This window comes from Typopeltis vanoorti, chromosome 18 (genome assembly GCF_054136105.1).
Source record: "Typopeltis vanoorti isolate ZY-2024b chromosome 18, IOZ_Tvanoo_1.0, whole genome shotgun sequence".
Classification (NCBI taxonomy): Eukaryota; Metazoa; Arthropoda; class Arachnida; order Uropygi; family Thelyphonidae; genus Typopeltis; species Typopeltis vanoorti.
This window is the reverse complement of record NC_143566.1, coordinates 52,253,932-52,281,057: the sequence shown is the minus strand read 5'-3', so window position 1 is coordinate 52,281,057 and position 27,126 is coordinate 52,253,932. Positions and strand designations below refer to the sequence as shown.

The 27,126-nt window shown below is 32.4% G+C and overlaps 1 protein-coding gene across 3 annotated transcripts in view; it reads right to left on the bottom strand.

The window, feature by feature from the left end:
• The window catches only part of LOC150096671 (lactadherin-like), a 331,206-nt gene that overhangs the window by 229,746 nt on the left and 74,334 nt on the right, over nucleotides 1-27,126 (bottom strand). For 2 of the 3 annotated variants that reach the window (XR_016549807.1, XM_090408188.1), the window contains exons 2-4: nucleotides 19,268-19,339; nucleotides 18,771-18,970; nucleotides 16,220-16,342 (exon numbers count right to left, since the gene is read on the bottom strand). Coding sequence is in view for 2 of the 3 variants with exons in the window: in XM_090408188.1 (XP_090264314.1) it covers nucleotides 16,220-16,342; nucleotides 18,771-18,970; nucleotides 19,268-19,328 (384 nt within the window). In the remaining variant the exon portion in view is untranslated. Of the gene's footprint in view, nucleotides 1-16,219; nucleotides 16,343-18,770; nucleotides 18,971-19,267; nucleotides 19,340-27,126 lie in introns of those variants that run through there. The other variant, XM_090408189.1, reaches the window with a different exon arrangement.

The window sequence follows — 27,126 nt, the reverse complement described above, 5'->3', positions numbered from 1 at the left end:
CTGTGTGTTTTTTATGTTGGAAAGTGGATGTTGGATGGTTATATACTTGTTATCAACTGGTCGAGTCAGTGGGTTTATTATTATTATTATTATTATTATTATTATTATTATTATTATTATTATTATTATTACGATCAAAAACAACACAAAATCCTTGGATAACACAAAATTTAATCCTAGAAATACACAGAAAGGACGCATTATGGAAAGAATTAAAGCGATATCCAAATAACACAACTTTAAAAACTGAATATAAGATAACAAAGAATCGCCTTACAACACAAATCAGAAATGCAAAAAGAAGCTACTACAGAGACAAACTAACCTCCGCACAAAACAACATGAAACAAACGTGGCATCTGATTAATGAGATGCTAGATTCTGTTCCGAACACCACTGCCTCCGAAACCATGAAACACAGCTTCATGAAAGACGCAAAACCTATCCAACAACTAGCAAATGACTTTAACCAATACTTTGCAGACTCCATCCAAGAACTTCACAGAAATATTCCCCCAATCACAAAACGAGACCCTCCACTTGGACCGCGATCAAAACAGACATTATGGTTCCCAACCATAAAAGAAGCAGAACTTCTCTCAGCAATACATCAAATCAAACCAAACAAAGGCCCAGGAATAGATGGTATCAGACCTAAAGATATAAAGCAACATGCAACTAGTTTAAGTCCTATCCTACTAAAACTAATAAATAAAATATTTAAAACAGGACAGATGCCAAGTATGCTAAAGACCGCCATAATTACACCCATATACAAACAAGGAAAAAGAAATTTAATCAGCAATTACAGACTCATCGCAACATTATCAATTATCAATCAAATTATGGAGCGGATCATACTGAAGAAACTCACAGCATACACTGAGATCTTTAATATTATCCCCAAAACACAATATGGTTTTCAGAAAAATAAGGGAACAGCATCTCTCTTGGAAGATTTTACAGACGTAATTAATACCGCTTTAGACAAAAACAAAATAGCCATGGTAGTCTTTATAGATCTAACCAAAGCATTCGATACACTCACACATCAAACCTTGTTAGAAAAGCTGAGGTATGTTGGAATAGACGGGCCTCTTCACAGATGGTTTACAAAACTACCTCCAAAATAGAAAGCATATCACACGTATCGGATCAAACCGAAGCAGAGAGCTACCAGTAACCTGTGGAGTGCCACAGGGAGCTGTACTCTCCCCAACTCTATTCAACATTTACACGCACGATATTAATCAGTTACCACTCAAAGGTAAGATATTCCAATACGCAGACGATACAGCAATAATATCCATCCATAATAACGCAAGCATAGCCCAAACAAATATGCAACATGATATAAATCTGATCATAGACTGGCTCACGAAAAACTCCATACACCTAAACTCTGAAAAGACAAAATTAATGATATTCAGAAATCCACTGACTCGACCAGTTGATAACAAATATATAACCATCCAACATCCACTTTCCAACACAAAAAACACACAGAACAGCAAAGCCATTACAATCACTCAGGTTGAAACAATACGATACCTTGGAATTTACCTCGATGCAGATATGAACTGGAATAGCCATATAAAACATCTACACAACAAACTCCGAACAATAAGTTGCAAACTCTACAGATTAGAGGACATAGTTCCCATACGCCTAAAAACACTAATATACAAAGCACTATGCCAAAATATACTAAGATACGCTATAACAACGTATGCTTTCTGTGCACCCTACAAATTAAATAGATTAATGTCGCTACAGTACAAAATGACAAAACTGATCTTTTGGGAACAAAGAGAAAATCACGACCTTATAAACATTACAATGGCAGAACACAAAATACTGACAGCAAAACATTTATGCCACTATGCAGCCTTGCTAAAACATTATTTCGATGCCAACTACAGGACAGTTAGAAATACATACCGTATAACAAGACCTCAGACTACTAATAATATCATATATAAATACAATAATCACTACGGAAAGGCCACGCGAAACTTCTACATCCCAGACATGATAAACAAATTACCTTTTGAATACAGAAACCTTACAAACTACAATAGCCTGAAAAGATCTCTAAGGACATACTACGAACAAGAAACACGCACCCAAAATACCATACAAACTTAATGAAACACAATATATTCACTCAGGCTTCCAGTTCAGCGATGCATCAGTACATTCCAATTTATTGTGGTGGGGGGGGGGGTGCGCGTGTGTGTTGTGTGTGCGTGTGAGTGCGCGTGCGCAAATTTCTCAATCATAGATTCTGTAGCATCCTAAAACAGCAAAAAAAAAAAAAAAAACAATACATAATAACCAACTGGTGTCATCCTCAGATAAGCTTACATTTAAGCTTCGAGGATGAAAGGAAAAAAAAAATTAGTTCTCATCCAAGATGTATCATATGTAACCAAATGCATGTAATGTACGTATCACAAGAAAACCAATGTATGTATTATATGTAAACCAATGTACGTAATGTAAATATCACATGTAAACAAATGTAAGTAATGTATCATATGTAAACAAATGAAAGTAATGTATATAATAATTGTAACAAATGTATGTAATGTATATAATAACTGTAACAAATGTATGCAATGTAAAAAAAAAAAAAAATTATTTTAAAAGTAAATCATGAGTTTACACCGTATGTTTGTGAAAATAAGGACACATAATATTCAGATTGCATATGTGTAAATACTGTTGTATAATCACACCTTTTCAAACTTGAAAAAAAAAAAAGAAGTAAACCACAACATGTAATATTATACAACTTATGCAACTCTGAACAATATAATTGTAAATTATTATTATGACTGTTATATAAAAAAAAAAACTGTTATCATCATTACTATTTAAATCTCATTATATGTAGCACAAAGTGCTGAACCTTGTAAAATAATATACTGAATAGATGATCATTGTACATATGTAAATGTTTGAAAGAACAATAAAAATAAAATAAAATAAAATAAAAATATTATTATTATTATTATTATTATTATTATTATTATTATTATTATTATTATTATTATAAAATAATATATATTATATTATTATTATTTTATTATATTAAAATATAACACAGCGATTGTGCGTCTTAATATATGCAGGGTGTCCCAAAGTTCACGCAAGATTTAAATTTAGCGCCATTTGTGCGGTAAGGTGTTGCCAACGAGAAAAAAAAAGACAGCGTGACAGCTGACAGTTCAGGGTTATTAAAAATGGAGCGCTACACGAAAGAACAACGCATTTTCATTGTTGAGCAATAATTTAAAAATAATGAAGGTTTGGCAGCTACAGTGCAATTTTCGTACAAAATATGGTCGGAATAGTGATTTAACTTCATCAACTGTGAAAAGATTAATTAAAAAATTCAAGGAAACTGGATCAATTAGTGATCTTATACACTCTGGTCGTCCTTCAACAAGTCGTTCAACAGAAAACATCGAAGCAGTTCGTGAGAGTGTTGCTGAGAGTCCAGGAACATCAATTCAGCACCGTGGTCTTGAATTGGTCATTTCGAGAAGCCCTCTACAGCGTATTCTCACGAAAGATTTGCATCTTTATGCTTACAAAGTTCAATTGACTCAAGAACTGAAGCCTACTGAGCACACACAGCGAAGAGAGTTCGTTGAATGGATTATGGAACAACAACAAGTTCGAACAAAATCATCTTCAGCGATGAGGCTCATTTTCATCTTGATGGCTTCGTTAATCGACAAAATTGTCACATTTGGGGTTCAGAAAATCCACGAGTGATTGTTGAGAAACAAATGCATCCACAACGTGTCACTGTTTGGTGCGGATTTTGGGCTGGAGGCATCATCGGTCCATTCTTCTTCGAAAATGTGGCTGGTAAGGCAATAACAGTTAATGGTGCTCGCTATCGCGACATGACAATCCAGTTTTTTGTGCCTAAAATGCAAGATATGGATGTGGACGACATATGGTTTCAACAAGACGGTGCCACATGCCATACAGCCCGAGAAACAATTCAATTACTGCATGAGTCATTTCCTGGTAGTGTAATTTCCAGTTTTGGTATCAGAATTGACCGCCCAGATCATGTGACTTAACGCCGTTGGACTTTTTTCTTTGGGATTTTTTGAAGTCTAAGGTTTATGCCAACAAACCCACGACCACCCACGCCTTGAAGAAGGAAATTGAGCGCTGTATCAACGAAATTCAGCCACATTTATGCAAAACGGTCATGGAAAATTTCGACAAAAGAGTGCATACGTGCCAGCAAAGCCGTGGAGGCCATTTACCCGATATGCTATTGTTAAATTGTGAATGAAACTACGTTGTGTAATTTATTTTTTTCATTCACATTTAACATTGCTTATTATATATTAATCATAATTTGTATAAAGATGATTTATTGTTCCTTAATTAAGAATTACTATTTAAATATTTATTCTAAACTTAACCTACTATTAATTCATTAAATAATAATATGTGTAGAAATTTATGGTAACTAAAATATATATGTAAAGTAACGAAAAGTGTTATTATAAATAATTGTATACGTAATGAAAGAGCTGATTAAGTAGCTCAAATGTTCTGTTTATTCTTATTTGTAAAAATTTAACGTTATGTAATCACTTATGTAGTAGTAGAGCGTTGTATTACATTAGCGAAATGTTTACGTTCATGCGTTCTCATGGAGACGCAGGAAATAAACAAGCACGAGTCTAAGAGTGCGTGACCTTGGAACCAGAAAGGAGAAAGGGAGGCAATAAGAATTTTATAAAAAGAGATAAGTAAGAGTTTTGGGGAGCCTGAAGGAAAGTAGGATATAAGCAAGGAAGTGAAAGAAAATTGTAAATTCTTTAGGGCAGAAATTCAAGAGCATAGTGTTTAGAAGTAAGCAAGAAACGTAGTGAATCTTATACTCAGCTGTTGTTATAGAGGAAAATTGATGTCGTAATCGGATAAATAAAGAACTGGACATTCAATGGGAAATTCTGATTAGTTCCAGTTAATTTAGGATTACGTCTTAATTCTATGTTGCCCTGAGAAGAATTATAATGAATTTAACTAGTTGCAGGAAAGTAAACAAGGAAGGATATCAGTACCTTATTGCTGTGTTTTTTTTAGTAGTGAAGCGCAATTAACAGTAGTTCAGTTAAATCGTTGGAGAATTTTTATTAATGTGTTCCGCTAACGTAAATAAGTTAATTCATAAGTGTGCTCACAATTAATAGATGTATTGAAGATTGTATCTGGTAAGAGCAGTCATACTTGTTTGTTTATTCTAACATTAACATATCTTCGAAGTTCAAAGTCCGAAATAAGATTGCTTGGAATATTGTCTGCCTTGATTAGTGCTTCCTGTGAATTTAAACATTAAGTACAACTGATAGATGTGTGCAGACTGATCAAATGAGAAGTTTTATTTTATTAACTTGAGTTAAGAAAGCTTGTAATTTTGAAGCAGTGAATTGTATGTTAAAGTTTAGGACATTGAATTGTAATGATTGACTTAGTGAGATGTATTAAGTTAATTGTATTGTTTCAATTAAAAGTAGAATTCATGTATTTGCTGTATATCATATATTAAATGTTTTATTTTGTTAGTCTAAATATTGTGTTTGCCTGAACTCCCTTTTATTGCACCGTTCATAAAAAATTCGAATCTTGCGGGTGCCCCAAGTAGAATAGTAAATAATTCGGCCTAAATAAATGAGGAGACTGCTAACTTAATTAAGAATTGATCCTACTATTTTATATAGACTAATTTAAAAATAGGGTGGCGCAGTATAATTATAAATTTCCCTACTTTTGGATCAGTGATCAATTTATAATTAGTTGTTATATTGATAAGAGTGACTTGAACCAAGATGGCGGATTTAGAACATAACATGAAAATAGAACGTCACGACACTATTCCATGCATAACCCTATACTGTATACTTTATGAATCAATAAGAAATTACAATTTTTAATTAAAAACCTGTGTTTTCTATCAAAATTACTTCTTGCTTGAATTTTGGGACACCCTGTATATATATTTATATAATATATGATATATTATATAATATATTATATAATATAATATATTATATAATATAATATATTTATATAATATATACTTATATATTTATATAATATATGATATATTATATAATTATATAATATATTATATAATATAATATATTATATTATATAATATATTTATATAATATATACTTATATATATAATATATAAACATATTATATACATATATATTTATTAAATATATATAATATTTTATAAATAAAATATTATAAATTATTATATTATAATAAAATACTTATAATAATAAAAACAATAATAAAGCTGGTTGCCCAACTCTCTTTGCTGGGCAACCAGGCAGGAAGCTAAAAAGCGTTATACCAGAAAAACGTTAATACCAGAAAAACGTGGTTTTAGAAAGCGTGTGCACATGATTTGGAAATAAAAATTTTCAGAATCTTCAATAACAGAACAAAGACATACAATACCGTCGACGGGGTGTAGCATACAGGCAGCCTGCCTCACGGGCAGCTTGATAAGGGCGCTCGTTCAGCCATATTGCGGTAGGCGCCGTAGCTACGGTAACAATTCCTGTTAGCATAGCAAGTGCGGAAAGAAGTTTTCCAAGCTTAAACTGATTAAAAATTATTTGCGAACAGCAATGACCCAAGAAAGTTTGGTTGGTCTAGCAACTATATCAGTAAAGGTGGACATATCTTATAATATAAATTTAGAAGAGCTTATAAACAGTTTTATTTGTTAAAAGTTGTTGAATTTTTAATAAACAGTTTTATTGTGCGACATGCCAGTAGATTAATTAATATTATTATGTAATCGCTTTGTATTAATGTTTCTCTTGTAATAAAAACAAAATGGCAATTGGAGATTTTCTTATATTTTTGTCTTATAATCCATCAGGGGCGATATTTAATTGTTTGCCTCAGGGCGCGATCTAATCTAGCGACGGCCCTACTTATGGACCAAAAGAATTTCAGTTTCTGCAACAAAATATTTACTGAACTTGAGCTGCAAGAGCAGTGGCGGCTTGTACATAAACACTGAGACACTGCAGTACCCCAAAGGGGAAACGGAAAAAATTAAATTTTGTTTGTGTTTAAAAATAATAACATTGCTTACAACATTATATAAATGCAATACGACATGTTAAAGGTTACATCTTATATTTCGACATTGACTGAATAGTTAATAATTAGAATTGTTTGATTAACGCTTAGACTACGAAATAAATGCACTGCGATCTAAAGCAGTGTCGGAATTATCACCTTCGGTCGCAAGACTCGCAACTGACCGAAAGTGATATTATTTCGGCTAGACTCGCCGAAATTCGTTTGCTCTTGTCACTGCACGTAACAAGTGAATCCGACACTGCTCGTTGAGTATTGTCGCTACAGATAAATTGTATGATTGCCTGCGTTATTTCTGTGAAATACGAAACTTTTATTATTGGTGTGTGTTCGTGGTGAGGGTGAAATATTTTTGGTAAATCTTATTTTATTCTGTTAAAAGGTCGGTCGATTGGTAGAGCCTCTGCTACTAATGGCTCACGAAAAAAGTTAATATATACAGTAAAACTCCTTTTTTACACTTTTCAGGGGACTGATGGAAAAAAGTGCAAATAGCAGGAAATGTAAAAAAACATTAAAAAAAAGGTTAAAAGATGACTTACTGCTAGTATGTGAGTCTACATACTAGATTACAAAATTTAATTTAATAACTGAAAATAAATGAATTTACGATTACGTACATTTATCTATTTAAAAAAATCTTGAATTGTTGATTGTTTTTGCTTTTCGTTTTTTTTTTTGTTATTTTTTTTTTGACTTAGCGCCAGATTGCTTTGCATTGAATTCAATGCTTGACCTGTTTTTTTACCATCGTGTTCAAAGTGGACACGGAGAGTCCAAGATCTTATGCTAAATGCACACGTGTTCCGGCATGCCAATTTACACGTTGCAGAATTGCCATCTTTTCTTCTACCGAAATACATTTTCTGTCTTTTTTCTCCATGTTAATAACATGGATAATCCATCACCGCAACTTGAAAGCAACTTTCACATGCAAAATTACGCTGCAGAAATTCTGCAATATCAATTCGTACTGTGATTGAAAAATCACGGTATCGCTCATCACTACAGTACTGCTGCATGCGCGCAAGTCACCGTGATGGCGGAAACGAAACTACAGCCGAGAGCAACGCCACCTGAGAACAGAAATGCGCAGATTTCCACTGAAATCGATTCGAAAATCGGTATTGCCACCGAGAAAAAAAACGCAAATCACGGGAAATAACGTCCACATCAAGTTGTTAATGGCGGGAAAACAATACATCGTGAGAATAAGCCTTAAGACAGGACCAACAGAAAATGACGTAAATGGCAGGAAAACGTAAATTGAGGGAACGTAAAAACTGGGTTTTACTATATATATTAATGCTACAATAAAACTACTTAGAGCCTGTGTAGCTCAGTGGATGTGGCGTTTGCCAACCACGGCGCTTGGCCGCACGAAGGAAGACTTGCTTTCGAGTCTAGTCGGGCGACTAGAGGAAATTTTTCTAAGCCTTTTTTCGACCGGTTCCTGAGTTAGTCGATCTCTGGCAGGGACAAGCAGGTTTTTCCTCACGGAAACTCGGGGTTTTCGTCCTGTAAACTCAAGAAAATCGACCGTAGAACCCACATTATTTCAGACATTAAAAATATATTGTGTTAGGGTTAGGGACCACGAGATGGCGGCGCATTTGAGCCGTCTCTCTTCCCTGAGTACTGCTTAATTAGTGATAGCCTTGGGCCATCTATCTCTGATTGGTACCAGTGGAGATTGAACTGCCCACTCAGTCTCCAAAAGTTAGATAGGGCTAAATGGTCTCGCCTACTCCCCGTATACGGGAATAAAAAGGCGTTAGCTTTTTTTTTTGATATTTTTAATATTATATATTATTTGCGGCCAGTGAAAATTGTAAGTGGGAGTGCTGTATATAAAAAATAAGAAAAATAATTAATTTTTCCTAATCAGTAACCAATTTAATAATAAGTAAATTTACATATTAAAAAAAAAAATATATATATAATATATATATTAGAATTCATATTTACTCGGTGAAAATGATATGAAAATTAATAACGTTCAAATGACTAAACACCGAGAATAATAAAGAACGGGGTTTAATAGGAACACTACTAGTTTCGTTGATAAAACAACTTCTTCTGGTGTCCAAGTACAAAGAATTATATACAAAAATATCTCCTCTTCCTTAAGACACCCAACAGGAAAATCTTCTTCTTATATAAAAAATTCAGTTGATTTCGTTTCGAAGATCAAAGACCTCAAACTAATCAAATCAGATTTAATGGCAAGTTTCGACATAGTGTCTCTTTTCACCAATGTTCCAACCTAGGAAGTTCTCAATCTCCCCAAGAGCAAATTATCTAAGAAATTCTTCGCCTTACTCTCCCACTGTGTCAATTCAGGATACTTTAGATTCGAAGACAAAATATTTAAACAAAACTGAGGATTATCTATGGGCAGCCCGCCCTCCCCGGTAGTGGCAAATATATTTCTTGAAGACTTAGAAAAAAAAGCGAATAGTTCGTCAACACTAAAACCTAAAATCTGGCTGCGTTTAATTGATGATATTTTTCTCATTTGGGAGCACGGCCTATATAACCTTAATATTTTCCTGGATCATCTTAACAACTTTCATCACAAGATTAAATTCACTTATGAACTAGAAACCAACAATTGTCTCGCTTTTTTAGGCTTAAAACTTACAAGATGCTCTGACAATATCAAAATCTCAATCTTCAGAAAGCCTACACATACGGACAGATACCTTCATGCATCCTCCCATCACTACCCTCCACAGAAATTTGGCATTATCTCCACCCTAGCACATCGAGCCAGATCATTATTATCAGACGAGATAGAACTTCAAAATGAACTTAAGTTTCTAAAAAAGACCTTTCTCAATGGTTTCACTCTAAAAAATATTGAGAAATTTCTTTTCCGCCGTCGTCAACCTACTACGGAAGACTCTTCTTCCCCAAGAGCGTATATCTCTTTACCTTTTATCAGTTCCCTCTCTCCCAAACTGGCTAAAATTCTTAAGAAATTCGACATCAAAACATGTTTTACTATGTTTCCTAAACTCCGTTTCATCCTCAGTCGACCTAAAGAAAAACATCACTTTCTTCAGTACACAGGAGTTTACAAGATTATTTGTAATTGTGGGAAGCCTTACTACGGACAGACTGATAAATCTATCCTTTTCCGTGTTGAGGAACACAAAAGAGATATTTCCTACAACAGAACCCGAGTTAGCGCTCTCTCCAGCCACGTCCTATTCTCAATAAACTCCGACGAAGGCCGCCAATATCTTACAGACTGGTCTCAAACTTCAGACATGAATAAATGTTATGATGAACTTGAGAGACGTATTCTCGAATCTAAAGAAATTTCACTCGATTCAACCCATTTGAATAGTAGCCTCCGCTACAATTTATCTGATGCCCACATTTCTGCTGTCCAGTATACTGGCGTTCTCGCGATATCTCACACACGCAGTTACATACAGCTGGAACTATAGCACGTATCCTGTTTAAACTATACAACAGTTTATAGTAGATCTGTTGTCGTTATTATATAATGTTTCTGTAGTTTTTTTTTATATGTAATTCTTTGTACTTGGACACCTGAAGAAGTTGTTTTATCAACGAAACTAGTAGTGTTCCTATTAAATCCTATTCTTTATTATTCCCGGTGTTTAGTCATTTAAACTTTATGAATTTTCATATATATATTATTTTCAAATAATATTTTAATAAAGCAATTTTTAATATGTAAATTTACTTATTAATAAATTGGTTACTGATTAGGAAAAAATGAAATGTTTTTCTTATTTTGTAAATGCAGCACCCCCTACTTCAAATTTTCACCGGCTGCCACTGTGCAAGAGTTATGTGATAAACCAACAGCTCCAGTAACAGATAATCATCAGGAGGAAGCTATATTTAACTTCGAAATTCAACTCAGTGAACATCAAGCAGATGACATACCTCTGAATGTTTTGACAGAAGTACAGGGTAAAATGGAGTCGGGGATATTGGAACATATGAACTCCATAAATGACCATATAAGACTCCTCTCTTTGAGAGAGGTGCAGCTTAATTACTAGGGAGGTATGAAGCAAGGTGGTTTCCCGTTGCCTTCCATGCCATAAGTATTTATGACTGTAGCCATGTGTGTTCACGGGACCGGTTTTCCTGCTTCGAGGGATGGAAAACCCGGGTTACTGGGAGAAAAACCCTCTACCACCGTATGAAACCGGTTAACTCACCTTTACTCGAAAGAGACCAGTAAAGGTTCCTCACGTCATGGACGGAATTGAACCCAAGTTTTTCCAACCATAGGGCTTCGTTTATACTAACTGAACTACGGAGGCTGCGTATAAGACTACCAATATTAAAATACATAAATCTAAGCTAAAACAGCTCCTCTTAGACGCAAATGCTGTGATTAAAACCATCACAACCAACTGTATAAAGGAAACAAATCAGCTCCTATACAGCACAGCTTATATTATTACAATGAATCTCTGTTGCAAACCGCAAGAGCCCGAGGATGAAGCAATCTGCACCATGGAAAATCTGGTTGGAACGAAAAGTCAACAACCTTCGAGCTGATCTGAGCAACTTAACGTGTCTTAAAGGACGGCTGAAAAATAATAGCGTCAAAAACAAACTCATAAATACATATAAACTGGCCAACAAAATAATTGCTGAAGTTACCGAAGAGCTAAAGCAAAGAATAACAGCGACTACCCAGAATATTAAAAGATATGAAGCAAGAATCAAACAATATGCACAAAATATGCACTTTCGGCTGAAACAACGTCTCTTCTGTAAGTCTCTCCAGAGAAATACAAATGCAAACAATCATTCACCAGAAAAAAATGAAACACTCGAATTTTGGAAGTCAATCTTGGATAATCCTATCGAATATAATAAAGATGCCTCATGGATTAAGGAAATAGAAACAGAAATGAAACAAAAACAAATGCAAAATGTCATTATTGCTTAAGAAATGGTCAGTGCACATTAAAAAACTGGAGCGCACCTGGCCAAGACGAACTACGTGATTTTGGCTAAAGCATCTAACCAGTCTACAAGGTCGAATGGCAATATAATTTAATTATTTGTTGCAGACAGGTTCAGTGGAAGACTGAATGATATCTGGGCGTACTTGTTTCTTCATGAAAGATAAGAATAATGGTGCAGACCCAAGTAACTACTGTCCAGAACATGCCTGCCAACTATGCTTAAGTTGTTCACTGCCATCATAGCAAATTCCATATATCACTACTTATTAGATTTATCCAATTGTACAAAAAGGAAATTTTCAAATATCTAGAGGAACAAAAGACCATATCCTTATTGATAAAATGATCCTCAGAAATTCAAAAAGGCGAAAAACTAACTTAAACATGGCATTTGGAATAAGCAAAAATATATGTTCGTTTCTGGTTGCTGCTATGAAATCATGGAAAACAACTTTAATAGTGAATAATGAACGATTTTTAAGAAAATAAAACTTGTATATGAAATTCCTAAATATAATATTAAAATTTCCCTTCTACTGTATATGGATGACTTGAAGTTATATGGAAAATCGGCACAGGAAATACAGACTTCTAAACCGTGTTTAGTAACTCATTACTAAACACATACAGAGTTACGAGTTACTTTAAGTAACTTATTACTAAACACATAAATACAGAGTTACTAAACCGTGTTTAGTAACTCATCACTAAACACGGTTTGTATTTTCAGTCAGGACATCAAAATGGAATTTGGTTTGGATAAATGTGCAATTTTATCCATTAAACGAGGAAAATATTAATGACGCTAGCAATTTTAATTTTGATCAAGAGAAATAAAAGCAATTTCAGCTAACAAAGACTTTAAATACGTTCTAGGAATACTAGAAGCCACTAAAATTTTGCAAATTAGATTGAATACAATTAGAGCAATGGACACTTGGGCTATACCAGTGATCCGATACACGACTAGCATAATAAATTTGACAAAAAAAGACCTGGACAATTTGGACCGCAAAACTAGAAAATTAATAACTATGCGTCATGCATTACATCCACGAAGTGATGTTGACCGGCTGTACCTACCAAGAATACGTGGAAGAGGTCTGCTGCAAGTGAAACAGACTGTGGAAGAAGAGGAAATTAGTTTAAAAAATTACATCGACAATAGCACTGGGCAAATGCTTCAAACCATTTCACAAGGCATTCTAAAAACAACAATAGCAAATCAAATTACAAAAAGGGACAGGAAAATAACCGATATATGCGCTGGGAAAATAAACCCGTGCATGGCTAATTTCTTCTAGATAATGAGGAAAAAATTGACGTGAACGAGACGTAGCAGTGGCTACAATATGGATATATGAAAAAAGAAACAGAAGGATTTATTCTAGCCGCTCAAGTTCAGCCGTTACAAACCAACGCAATCAAAGCAAAAATTTTGAACATCAATAATAACAGCAAATGCAGATTATTAGAAAGAGAAGACTACAGAACATTTAATCAGCCTGGAGTAAGATAGCTCAAACTGACTATAAATACCGCCATGATCAAGTGGCCAAAATAATTCATTGGCATGTATGCAAAAAATATCGTTTTCCTACTTCTGATAACTGCTGGCAGCATAAAATAGAGACAGTACTGGAAAACGAAACAGCAGAATTCTCTGGGACTTTAGAATACAAAGTGATCGGCATTTGGAACGCAATAGACCTCACATCACAATTATTGAATATCGACAGGTTTGGATTATAGATATCGCAGTACTCAGTGATAACAACAAAGAACTGGAAAAAATCACTAAATATCGAGATTTGGCAATCGAAGTTGGTCGGCTGTGGCTTAAACACACCAAAGTCAACCTAATAGTTATCGGTGCGCTTGGTGCAATTTCAAAAAAGTTATCCAACTATTTACAAGAATTTAACATCAACGAAGTGACCACATGTGATCTATAAATAACGGCATTACTTGGCACAATCCATATTTCACGACGTTACCTGACAGACTATTCTTAGGTTCTTGGGTGGAATCTGAATCTGAATTGTTCTGTATCACCAGTCAAATTGTTGTTTGAATGATATCTTGTTTTGACTGTGTACCAATTGTGAATAAAATAATAATAATAATAATAATAATAATAATAATAATAATAATAATAATAATAATAATAATAATAATAATAATAATAATAATTTTAACGAATATGACTCCTAGACTAATTATGAATTTCTCTCTCTCTATCTTCTTTGCTAACAGGAAATTTTGAAAATTAAAAGGATATGAAAACAAAACTAAAATATTATTTACTGATATTTTGTGATAATGTTCCGAATAAGAACAGCAAATTAAGTGTATAAAACAGTTTAAGCTAAATTTATTGTACAAGTACATAAAAAAGAAAGTTTAATTCATTCGATAATTTTATTAAAAGTTTTATATAGCAAAATTAAATATATATATATATATATATATATAGCAAATATCGTAACAACAGACGTGGCGAAAAAAATTTCAATTCTATTAAATAACTAAGTTTATTTGAATGATATATACAAAAAAGTAAATAAAAAAACAAAACTGAATAGTACTGCAGCATCCGTATGTTACATGTTATTAATAATAAATGTGTAGCTATGCAACGGTACTTCATAGCGGCATCTTTATTAACAATGACGTGTGTGATATACGGATAGTGCAAGTTCCACGTTTCATGTGGTTGCATCTTTAGATACAGTACTTATCACCATAATGATGATTCGTCAAAGAGTTTACAAGGTATTGGTACCTTTTAAACACTACTGCCACTTGATTCTGAAATGATAGATTTAAGAAGAAATTGAATTTTAGCTGTAAATTCAATTCCAGTTTTAAGCAATTTTCTATAAGCAGTCCATTTTGGCAGAAATGGATTATTAGAGTTACCAGTGCTCACCAATTCTTAAAGCAGTGAATTGCATGTATAAAGCTGTAAGGATCCCTAATGTTTTTGTTATTGATGTTATTATAAACAAAATACTGCTTTTCATTTTTAACTATGGCCAAATTCTTCTTCTTTTTTTTTTTCTGATCCGAAAATTTCCTCAGAGATGATTTCCTTCCATGATATTCTGCTGTTAGTCTAGGTAAACCTTGGATCAAAGAAAGTTTTGCAAAGTGGCAAGTGCTTTGAGGCTATCCACAGATTCAACAGACAATATTCCGTTGAAGGTCGTCAGCGGAATATTCCTTGCTCAGTGTAGGTTGTTGTTTTTTTTTTCTAAAGCACAATAAAAATTAAAATTTTGTTCCCCTCCCCTTATTCATCATACCATGAAATCACTTATTCATGAAAAGATGGTATATACAGTGCTTGACAGGAAATGTAAATGTACATCACTGTTTATTAGAAAATATCGTTTCGTTAACATTTATAACATTAATACTAGTTAACATTAATATATTTGAAACTGGAAATATTGAAGTCAAAGCGTTAAATATTTACATAATTTCTGACTTAGAATGAAGAAGGAAGAGAGGAGAAGAGGTGGGAACTGAGGGCCTGTAATATTTTGAAGAAAAAAAAAGCTTTAAAGTTCAGAAAAAAAAGTTACATAAGTTAAGGTGTATCATCTCAGTTCAAAAACATTAATTTTTTTTAAATTAAGGAGATATTAAATTCCACATTATTTCAAAGCCGAATAAGAAACTCAAAGATAGAAATCAAAGAGTTTCATGCCGAATTATAGCAAACTATAAAAGTTTCGGCGAATTCTAGTAAGCTAAATACATGGTTCAATACTAGGGCAACTCGTAGCAAAGGTGGGTAAAGTTCTGATCACTATCCTTATATCCTTATCCTATTAAATTTTTTACATTAATTTATAAAGTAATAAAGTTCAGTAATAATAAGTATTACAAATGATCTTAATCCAAGTTTAGAAACAATTTAATTATGCATAGTATCAATAATGCCTTTATAAAGTGGATTTCTTTCGGTCTTTTAGGGTAAAAGCTGGAGTTAAAAATACCAGTTTATTTAATTTAAGATGACGTTTTATAGCAAAGCGATTTTACAAAATATTATTCAACATTGTACCCACCTTTCGATTGCCATAGACATCCGAGCAGTATTTCCAGTGGAAGGCATCCATGCTGTGTGAGACTAAATATGATGTGACCCATTGTCTTCCATCTCCTCGTCCTTGAGTCATGACGCCTGTCACCTAGTGATTCAGAAGCATATTAAATACGAAGAAACATTTTGTATGCTTGTCTCAACACTCAATTGTTATCCATTGCAAATTTGGTTATTCTATATATTATCCATGTATGTCAAGTAACAGGTTATCAAATACCAAAAATAATAAATAAATAAAGTACTTTTCTTGTACTACACTATCCCATGATTCCTGTACTAATCTATGATTCCTGTCTACTGATAAGCAACTCGAATATAATAACTCATAGTAATATTACTTATAACGACATAACATTGAAACTTAACATATTTTATAATGAACCTTATGGTTCACTGAAATTTAGGAGCCATAATTGCTGAAACTCTTTTTTTTTTTTTTTTTAACCAGGAAACTAAAATTGGATTGCAATCCAACGGTGATATCTGCACGCCAAGCGATTTCATACTACACCTATTGCTTTTTTATTACAAAATCATAAAAACAGAACAAAGCTTCATATTACATGAAGTTTTTTTATATTGCTCCCACCCACGAAAGGTTATTATTAGTATATTTGTACCGTGGGTGGACTAAGGATTTTTTCTCTTTTTTTTTCTTTTTTTTATCAATTTTATATATTTTGATTTTTTTTTTTTTTTTTACATAGTCCGGAAACCCTGTTCTAGAGACCAAACATGGAACTTTTTCAAGCCTCTTCAGGCTTGAAAAATAAGCGAGGAGGTGGTCTAACACCGAGCGATATTCGTCTTCCACCTAAAGACAATCGTAAACATCCATTCTCACAGCGAGATTCGAATCAGTAGCGTGTTGGTGGAGAATGGGTACGCTAACTACTCGGCCTACCAGGCTGGCAAAAATGTCATGTCTGATTTTTTTTTTTTTATAATACAGCACACCTTAACATGTAATACACAAGTGAGACAAAGAATCCTATATATATATATATATATATATATATAGGATTAATGCAGAATGATGAAAAGATCGCCGTTGTCCATTGATTCATTATTCATACTCTTCTCTACATATGCGTTTAATATTCAGAAGAGTTTAAAATTTGGAATAACCCATGGGAAAAAAAAAAGAAAATGTATGGAAGCTGTGTGATCTACGGAGGCGATTATAGGGAGGAGTGATGAAATGACATTCCTTAATCGAAATGGAAAAACTAACAAGAGAGCTTACTGGAGCATCATTGCTGATTAACATCAATAACGTTTTTCTTATGCTCTAACCACTATGATTATCTTGGAAAAGAGAATTTTAGAACTAAAATTGTGAATTCATAATTTGATAAATGTGATTAGAAAAGAGAGAGCACTTTTTTCTCCGATTATTTCATCGTTATCACTTTTGACTTTTATTGGGATAGGTATTTTAAATCCGGATTTGCCGCTCATAATCCGGTCGTCGGTGACTATTCCTGAGTCATCACTAAATATATTAACTTAACATACACAATAATACAACTTTACTTCAGAACATCGTTAGGAAAATCCTCTTAGGCTACTAGTATGAACCTATATCAATGTTAATTTTTCTTCAATGTTTATAAGTGAATTATGTCTCGTTTCTTTAGATCGTGGCCAAAACAAATAATTTCTTATTCTAGTTCACGATAAAATAGTAGTTTTAAAAATACTGGAACTCCTAGAAAAATCAAGATTTCCAATCAGAGTAACCAAGAGGAGTGGGTTTCTGAAGAGACATTTTCAATGTGATTTGCACTGTCATATTCGAACATTACAAACTATTATTGTTTTTTTGTTTATAATTATACAAATTATTAATAATACAAATTATTAATATTATACAAATTATTAATAATATACATATTATTAATAATATACATATTAATAATATGTATATTATTAATATACATATTATTAATATGTAATTAATAATACATTGTTTTATTTTTTACAAACCCATTATTGTTTTAGAGCCAAGAAGCAAAATAATGTTTGCATTTGAAACTTAAAAAATATTTCAAAAGCAGCCGAGTCTTCGCTAAAAAAAATAAAACATTTAATTTTTCTCCCTTCTGATAGGTCTGGAATCATTTTATTTCATGAACCCTTTTCCTCTCTCTCAGGGTTTGTTAAAAGCATTCATAATGTCCCCAAGGAATAATAATAGAATCAGTGCCGTGACTAGCTTTTCATGAGCCCTGTGCAAAATTTTATTTTTGCCCATCCCCTTTTTTAGGGAAAATAAATAAATATGATAGAAATATATCGGTTAATTTTTAACTTTAACCAAAAACTTTACGGAATCGGCTCTCACTGCAGCAAAATTAAAAATTTCAAACTGAAAATATAATACAGATTATTTTTTTGATATCGCATTTCAGATCCCCCTTCGTTCTGGGCCCTGTGCCTATGCACCCGTTGCACCTGCCTAGTTATGGCACTGAATAGAATAGAAAGTGGAATAAAAGCAATCTTCTTACCTTAGCCGATACTCCAAGATCAATTTGGATCCATTCCATGGCTACTCTATGACCTGCACACCAAGCACGTCCGTTTGGCTGAAACAAACGAGCGTGTCGCATATGACAACCTGCATCTCGATTTGAGGATACAACAGAACTGACACTGATCTGCCAATCCTGAACACGGCCTGTCATTAGACCTAATGAATGACTGCAGCCTAAAATGTATGTGAAAAAAAATAATAAATAAATAAATAAATAAATATATATATATATATATAACGGAAACAGTGACTTCATGTGTATGTGTGTGTGTGAATGCGTGCGCGAAGTAGCTGTTTCCATTATTAGATTAATGGGGGAAGGAAGCATGCAGCATAATATTACACCAAGGAAACTTAAGGATAAAAGTTTGCCAAAAATCAAAAGAAAAAACAACAAGAAAAAGAGATCGTCTTGATAAAGCAATCAGAAATTGTGAAAAAAAGGATGTATATGAATAATTACTTTCTTACCTTGAGTTGCGGTGTGCAAGAATCCAAACACACACCAATATACTGTTAATCGGCAGTCCATACTGCTTTCCACTGAAATGATACACAATGAGAATGATTAAGAAATACATTGTATACTTGTTCTTAAACATAATAGTGATACTCAATTATTATTATTATCCAAATATCCAAATAACACAGCTTTAAAAACTGAATATAAGATAACAAGGAATCGCCTTACAACACAAATCAGAAATGCAAAAAGAAGCTACTACAGAGACAAACTAACCTCCGCACAAAACAACATGAAACAAACCTGGCATCTGATCAATGAGATGCTAGATTTTGTTCCCAACACCACCGCCTCCGAAACCATAAAACACAGCTTCATGAAAGACGCAAAACCTATCCAACAACTAGCAAATGACTTTAACCAATACTTTGCAGACTCCATCCAAGAGCTGCACAGAAATATTCCCCCAATCACAAAACGAGACTCTCCACTTGGACCACAATCAAAAGTGTGTGTGTGTGTGTGTGTGTGTGTGTGTGTGTGTGTGTGTGTGTGTGTGTGTGTGTGTGTGTGTGTGTGTGTGTGTGTGTGTGTGTGTGTGTGTGTGTGTGTGTGTGTGTGTGTGTGTGTGTGTGTGTGTGTGTGTGTGTGTGTGTGTGTGTGTGTGTGTGTGTGCGTGCGTGTGTGTGTGCGTGCGTGCGTGCGTGCGTGCGTGCGTGCATGCGTGCGTGTGAGTGCGCGCGCCCGAATTTCTCAATTATAGATTTCGTAGCTTCCCAACACAGCAAAAAAAAAACACCAATACATAATAACCAACTGGTGTCATCCTCAGATAAGCTTACATATATAAGCTTCGAGGAAGAAAGCAAAGAAATTAGTTCTCATCCAAGATGTATCATATGTAACTAAATGCATGTAATGTACGTATCACATGAAAACCAATGTATGTAATATATGTATTATATGTAAACCAATGTAAGTAATGTATCATATAAACAAATGTATGTAATGTATATAATAACTGTAACAAATGTATGCAATGTAAAAAAAAATTCTTTTAAATGTAAATCATAATACATAAATAATACAGTTTACACTGTATGTTTGTGAGAATAAGGAAATATAATATTTAGATTGCATATGTCTAAATACTGTTGTATAATCACACCTTTTCAAACTTGAAAATAAAAAAATAGTAAACTACAACATGTAATATTATACAACTTATGTAACTCTGAACAATATAATTGTAAATTATTATTATGATTGTTATATATATAAAAAAAACTGTTATCATCATTACTATTTAAATCTCATTATATGTAGCACAAAGTGCTGAACCTTGTAAAATAATATACTGAATAGATGATCATTGTACATATGTAAATATTTGAAAGAACAATAAAAAAATCATTATTATTATTATTATCATCAATGATACAGAACTTGCTTTATTTGAAAGTAATGATTTATACACACGAAGAAGAAATTAAACATATTATACTTTCAGATAATTCATCTTTCCAAACGACCCAGCACCAACTTAAAATTAATCTCCTGTTTCATGCAAACTCCTTAAAAAAGATTCGCAAGCAGCACAAATAAAATAACAAAATTCCATACGATTTCGACACATCCAAGTAACTTCTCTTTATATTATAAAAACATAGAGGATCAAGGGAGGTGAAAAACAAGAAGGGCAACGGAGCACTAGCAGCAGCTACACAGGGAACTACGAAGCACTGCGAAGCCCTTGGCAAACGCTAGTAATCGAGGATACTCCATTCTAGTGGTGCTAAATAACAAATAAATCACAAAACATAGTTCAGTACTGTATATACGTATAACTGGCAAGCGATCAATCAGTAACTGGCGAAGAAACGGAAGTAAAAAAAGTATTAAATTATCATTAAAAAAAAAAGAAGGGTTGTTCGTTTAATTCGCATTCTTCTGTATTTATTTGAATATTTTATTATTCCAATTTAATGCTTCTTTAATTTCATTTTATTTTTAGCACTACCATTGGTAATTCCAATATCACCAAAAATATTTATCCTAAATTAATTTTTTGTTATGTAGAAAACTAACAAAAGTAACACCACTTTAAAGTTCAAAAACGCTGATTGCACATATGGTGGTTCGTATCCGTTATATTACACAATTAACGTGACAAATTCTGGCTATTTATATAGTTAGTCAGTGGTCACGAGCATGTACTAAAACACTAGCATAACACTCGTGGATTAAGATTAAGATTATGAGAGTTATAACCAGGGCCGGCGGAAGCGGGCATGCAGAGCATGCGGTGCATGCGGGCGCCGATACGAAGGGGGCGCCGCCGCCGCCGCCGGGCACCGTTCATAAGTTCATTTTTAAGAAAAAAAATTTTTTTCATAAAAACAAAAAATTCTTAGAATGATCAATATTAAAATAAATAAGGCCGGATACACCGAATAAAAATTAAGAAAAATTGTATATTGCCGCCTCTTAGATCAGCCGGCTGTTTACAATTTTGCAGCGAGAGCAGGCTAAATGCTTGCGTAGAGAATGTTGTATCTACTGCAGTCTATCTAAAGTGAAATAGTGAACGGTTTTTATGTGCAGAAACGAATTTTCGTACAAAACATTTGTTGCTAGTTAACCAGTCATATGGTATGCATCTCAGTAGGCTACCGACTGTAGCCCAGTGTGGACTATTATTTCGTCTCTCTGTGTCGTGTTGTGTAATAATTTCTTGTGGTTATAAAATAGAAATGGAATCAAAAATTAAAAAAAAAGTTATCCGGTGCACAAAATCATAAGCGACATGCTGCGAAAGAAGCAGATGTTAAGAAACAAACTGGGGCTCTTAATAAATTTGTTAAAATATCAAAATATTCTGGTGCAGATTGTAACCAACTCGATACATCAGAAATCAGAGTTGAAGAACCGTGCACATCATCCAATTTGCATCAAAATAATATTGCAACTATGAACAAGATAACAAGACACATGATTTAAGTGATAAACAGTTAGGAGAAGATTTAGTTGTAGTTGACCTCGAAACTAACACATTGTTAGTCTCTGTAAATTTAGAAGATCCAGGTGAATGGGAAAATATTGATGAAAAATTACGAGTTGTTTTAATTGAAATGGGACCTGTTCAAAAGAAAAATATAATATATCCCAGAGATACATATGGTCATAAATTTGGCGACACGTATTATAATAGAAAAATGGAAAACGGGGAGCTCGTGCCAAGAACATGGCTCATTTATTCCGAAACTTTAAATTCTGTTTTTTGCTTTTGTTGCAAACTTTTTGCACCTACTGAATCAAGTAGTTTTGTAGAAGGTTATAACGATTGGAGAAATGTAAGTACAACTTTGCATAGATATGAGACTATTTTAACTCACATGAAAAATTTCTTAAAATGGAAGGAACTTGATAAAAATTTAAAAAACAAAACTACTATTGATTGCCAGACTCAAAGCATCTATGAAATGGAAAAGAAACATTGGACGAGTGTTTTAAAACGCTTGATTGAAATTATAAAATTCCATGGTAGCCAATTTAGCTTTTCGCGGATCATCTGATAAATTATATGAAAGTAATAACGGCAATTTTTTAAAATTAGTCGAACTGGTTGCGAAGTTTGATCCCGTTACCGAAAAAAAAAATCATGTTGAAAGACCCCTACATCGAAATAATAGAGTACACTATTTGAGTAAAGTCAAATAGTGTACTCTATTTGAGTACACTATTTGAAATATTGGAAACTTTAAGAAACGCAATCAGGGATACAATTTTATTATCAATTCGAAAATCTTAATATTATTCAATAATTTTAGACTGCACACCTGATGCAAGTAAAACAGAACAAATGACCATTATTATTCGCTTTGTTTCCTGTGACAATGGAATTGTCAAGATCAGAGAAAACGTTTTAAGTTTTGCAGATATCAGATTCCACAGGACGTGGTTTATGTGCAACAATAATGGAACAACTGAAAAAATGGAAGATCCCCATTGAAGACATGCGAGGTCATGGGTATGACAATGTGGCAAATATGAAAGGGAAAAAAACATGGGCTCCAAAATTTGCTTTTGAACAAAAAATCCTCGAGCTTTTTACGTGCCATGTGCTGCTCATACTCTAAATTTAATCATTAACGATACAGCCAAAGTATATGCAGATATAATTAGTTTCTTTGCAATTATTCAAGAAATATACAATTTCTTTTCATTCTCTTACAAACATTGGGCAATCCTTTTAAAGTTCGTAAAAATTTTAACATTGAAACAGCCATCAAAAACGCCATGGGAAAGTAAAATTAATGCAATTCGTCCTCTACGATATCAGTTAGGAGAAATTTACGATGCACCTTTTGAAATTTTTAATAATGAAAAATTTAATAAAGAAACTCATAATGAAGCATAAACATTATGTGCTAAAATAAAGGACTACAAATTTATTTGCTCTCTTATAACTGGGCATGAATTTACTTAACAGAATAAACCCTGTGAGTAAAATGCTTCAAGACAAAAATATGAACATTACACTTGCTTTAGAATTTATCGAAAACTTAAAAATATTCTTACAAGAGTATCGATCAGATACAAATTCTAAAGAAGTTCTAAAACGGCAAAAGAACTGGGTGAAGAGGTGAACGGAGAACAAGAATTTAAAACTGGTACGAAATCCGACGACGAAAGAAAACACGACAATTTGACTACGAGCATCATGACGAAACGCCACAATCGCCAGAAGATAAATTTAGAGCGAATGTGTTCTATACACTTCTAGACCTTGCAATGTGTTCGTTAATAGAACGTTTTGAACAACTAAAAACATATTATGATAATTTCGATTTCTTGTATAGATTACTACAAATTAATAACGAAGATTTACGAAAAAATTGTGACGATTTAGAGATTCTCTTGAAGGACGGCGACAAGAAAGATGTAAATGCAATAGAACTATATGACGAGTTATGTGCTTTCCGGGATATTTTTCGGAAGGATAATTTAAATATTCAAAACCCTTTCGATATTCTTAATTTTATTGTATCCAATAATTTATCTTTCTCTAACTTTCTAATTGCTTTAAGAATACTATTAACCTTACCTGTTAGTGTAGCGAGCGGTGAACGTTGCTTTTCCAAGTTGAAATTGAAACTACTTAAAAACAAATATATCACAAAAAAGGGCTTGTTAGTTTGGCGTTCATAGCTATTGAAAATGATATATGTGCGGAATTAGACGTTAAGACCATTATTTCTAATTTTATGAATATGAAATCAAAAACCCTAAAATTTTAATAAAAAAAATTCAAGTATATTTATGTAATTTAATTTATTTTCTGTTATTCTGTAAAGATGTTATTTTTTGAATACTTATATTAAATGTTCTAATTATTTCTTATATTAAATGTTCTTGAACAAAACGTTCTTTGCGTCCATGATGTAAATTAACTCAGGTAAATAGATTGTTCATTATAACACAAAATAACAAAGCCGGCGAATCACGAATATTGTCTAAGTTTGACTGTTTTACTGGAGAAAAACATGCTACCTCAGTATGAGACATCCTAACACCTTATAAATGAAACTTAAGTTCTAGACGGAATTCAAATCTCGCTCTTTCTAATCGAGTGGCACAATGGAAAGTAAGACCTGAACTCTTTTTGAGTTTGCAATGATCTGATAATATTTCATTGAGAAAAGTTAGCCTAAATGACAATACTTACTGAAAAGGAGCATATTATGCTTATAATAATAATAATAATAATAATAATAATAATAATAATAATAATAATAATAATAATAATAATAATAATAATAATAATAATAATAATAACAATAATAATAATAATAACAATTTTTATATAATAGTAATTTATTGATTGCTAAAATATTTACACATACAATAGGCATCTTCAGTGGCATTGCAACTTATAATTTTACAGAATTCAGCTCTAAGTGCTGCATTTTCTATATTGATTTCAACAAAAATTTTTAATAGTATTTTTTTGCCTCTATATTATGTATTTACAATACATGTTCTTCTAATGTTAACAATGAAGATTATTCAGAATTTTTTGTATAATAATTTTTTTTGTTTTGTTTACATAATTTTTTTATTATAAGAATAATTTATTACATTATTTTTTCATGTTACATAACAGATATTAATGATATTATCACATAATAATTAGAAAATCTTCAGTATCTTCTTTATTGTTGTATACCGTATTAACTGATACTAATTACTAATAATAATACTTTACTAACTGATACTAATTACTAATAATAATACTTTACTAACTGATACTAATTACTAATAATAATACTTTACTAACTGATACTAATTACTAATAATAATACTTTAACTGATACTAATTACTAATAATAATACTTTAACTGATACTAATTACTAATAATAATACTTTACTACTACTACTATTAATAATAATATTACTATTTTTTTTAACATTTTATTATTTCTCAGATAAATTACATACATTGTATGAACACAATTATGCATAACAAATATTTTCTCGTACATAAAGTTTTTTAAATAATAATAATAACAATAAATGTACAGCATATATTATTATAATATTCATAATGATGATTATTACAGATGTTTCTTTGCAATTTTACACTTTATATATACAATATCAATGGATATGATCACTCTATATTGCATACTTTTGTAACAGTTATTACATACATTTTATTACATATGATACATTACTTACATTTGTTTACATATGACACTTACATTGCATACATTGATTTACATGTGATACGTACATTACATGCATATTATTACATGCAATAATAATAATAATAATAATAATAATAATAATAATAATAATAATAATAATACTTTTTTCCTTTTTTTTGCCTTTATATTATGTATTTACAACACATGTTCTTCTAATATTAACAATGAAGATTAAACAGAATTTTCTGTATAATTATTTATTTATTTATTTATTTATTTATTTTTATTTTTTATTTTAAAGTTTGACAAAGAGTGATTATACATACAAATTTCTGCATTTGCTTATAAGGATTACTTGTAGATGAGTGAGGCAAGTTAATCCCACCGACTTTGAAGCTTGGGTTAGCTTTTATGAAGAGAATGGGATTTAGTCTTCACTATTTGTGTTGTTGCTACTGTTTATGTATGGTATGTAGGTATTGGTTGTTAGTGATTTGTGATGTGTATATTAGTGTTAATGGTTTCTTAACTTTGTTGGTATATTTTCCAGAGTTCGTTTTTTAATGTTATGTAGTTATCTACGTGTTTTAACTTTCTTGGTAGGTGTTGAGTTGCGTGGGTATCTGATGTGATCTCACAAAAGAACCGTGAATTGTGGAAGGGTGTGGGGATGTAGAGAGTTGTTGTAGGTCGTGTTATACGATATGTGTCTCTGTTATTTCGATAGGTGATGTTGAAGTAATTCCTTGTTAATGTCATGTAGTGCTTCAGGTTTTTAATGCTCAGAATTCTGTGTGTCGCCATGTGCTTGTCGGATATTGGTTGATGCGTGTAAGGTGTCCAAATCACTGTTGACACAATTTTCCTGTGTAATGTTTCTAATTTTGTTAGGTGGCTGTTTGATGTATTTGCAAAGACTATTATTCCGTATCTGAGTAGGGATTCGCAGATACCGTAGGAGTTTTTTTATGTTGGATGGAATAATGTCTTTAACTTGGAAGAGTTTTGCTGCGATGATCCGGAGTTTGGTGTGTAGGTATTCTATGTTTTGTCCATTTAAGGTGGGAATCTATATGGAGACCGAGGTATTTTGCATGTGTTACAGGTTTGATATTTTGCATATACTTTGCGTAAGTGACGTTTACATCTGTATAAA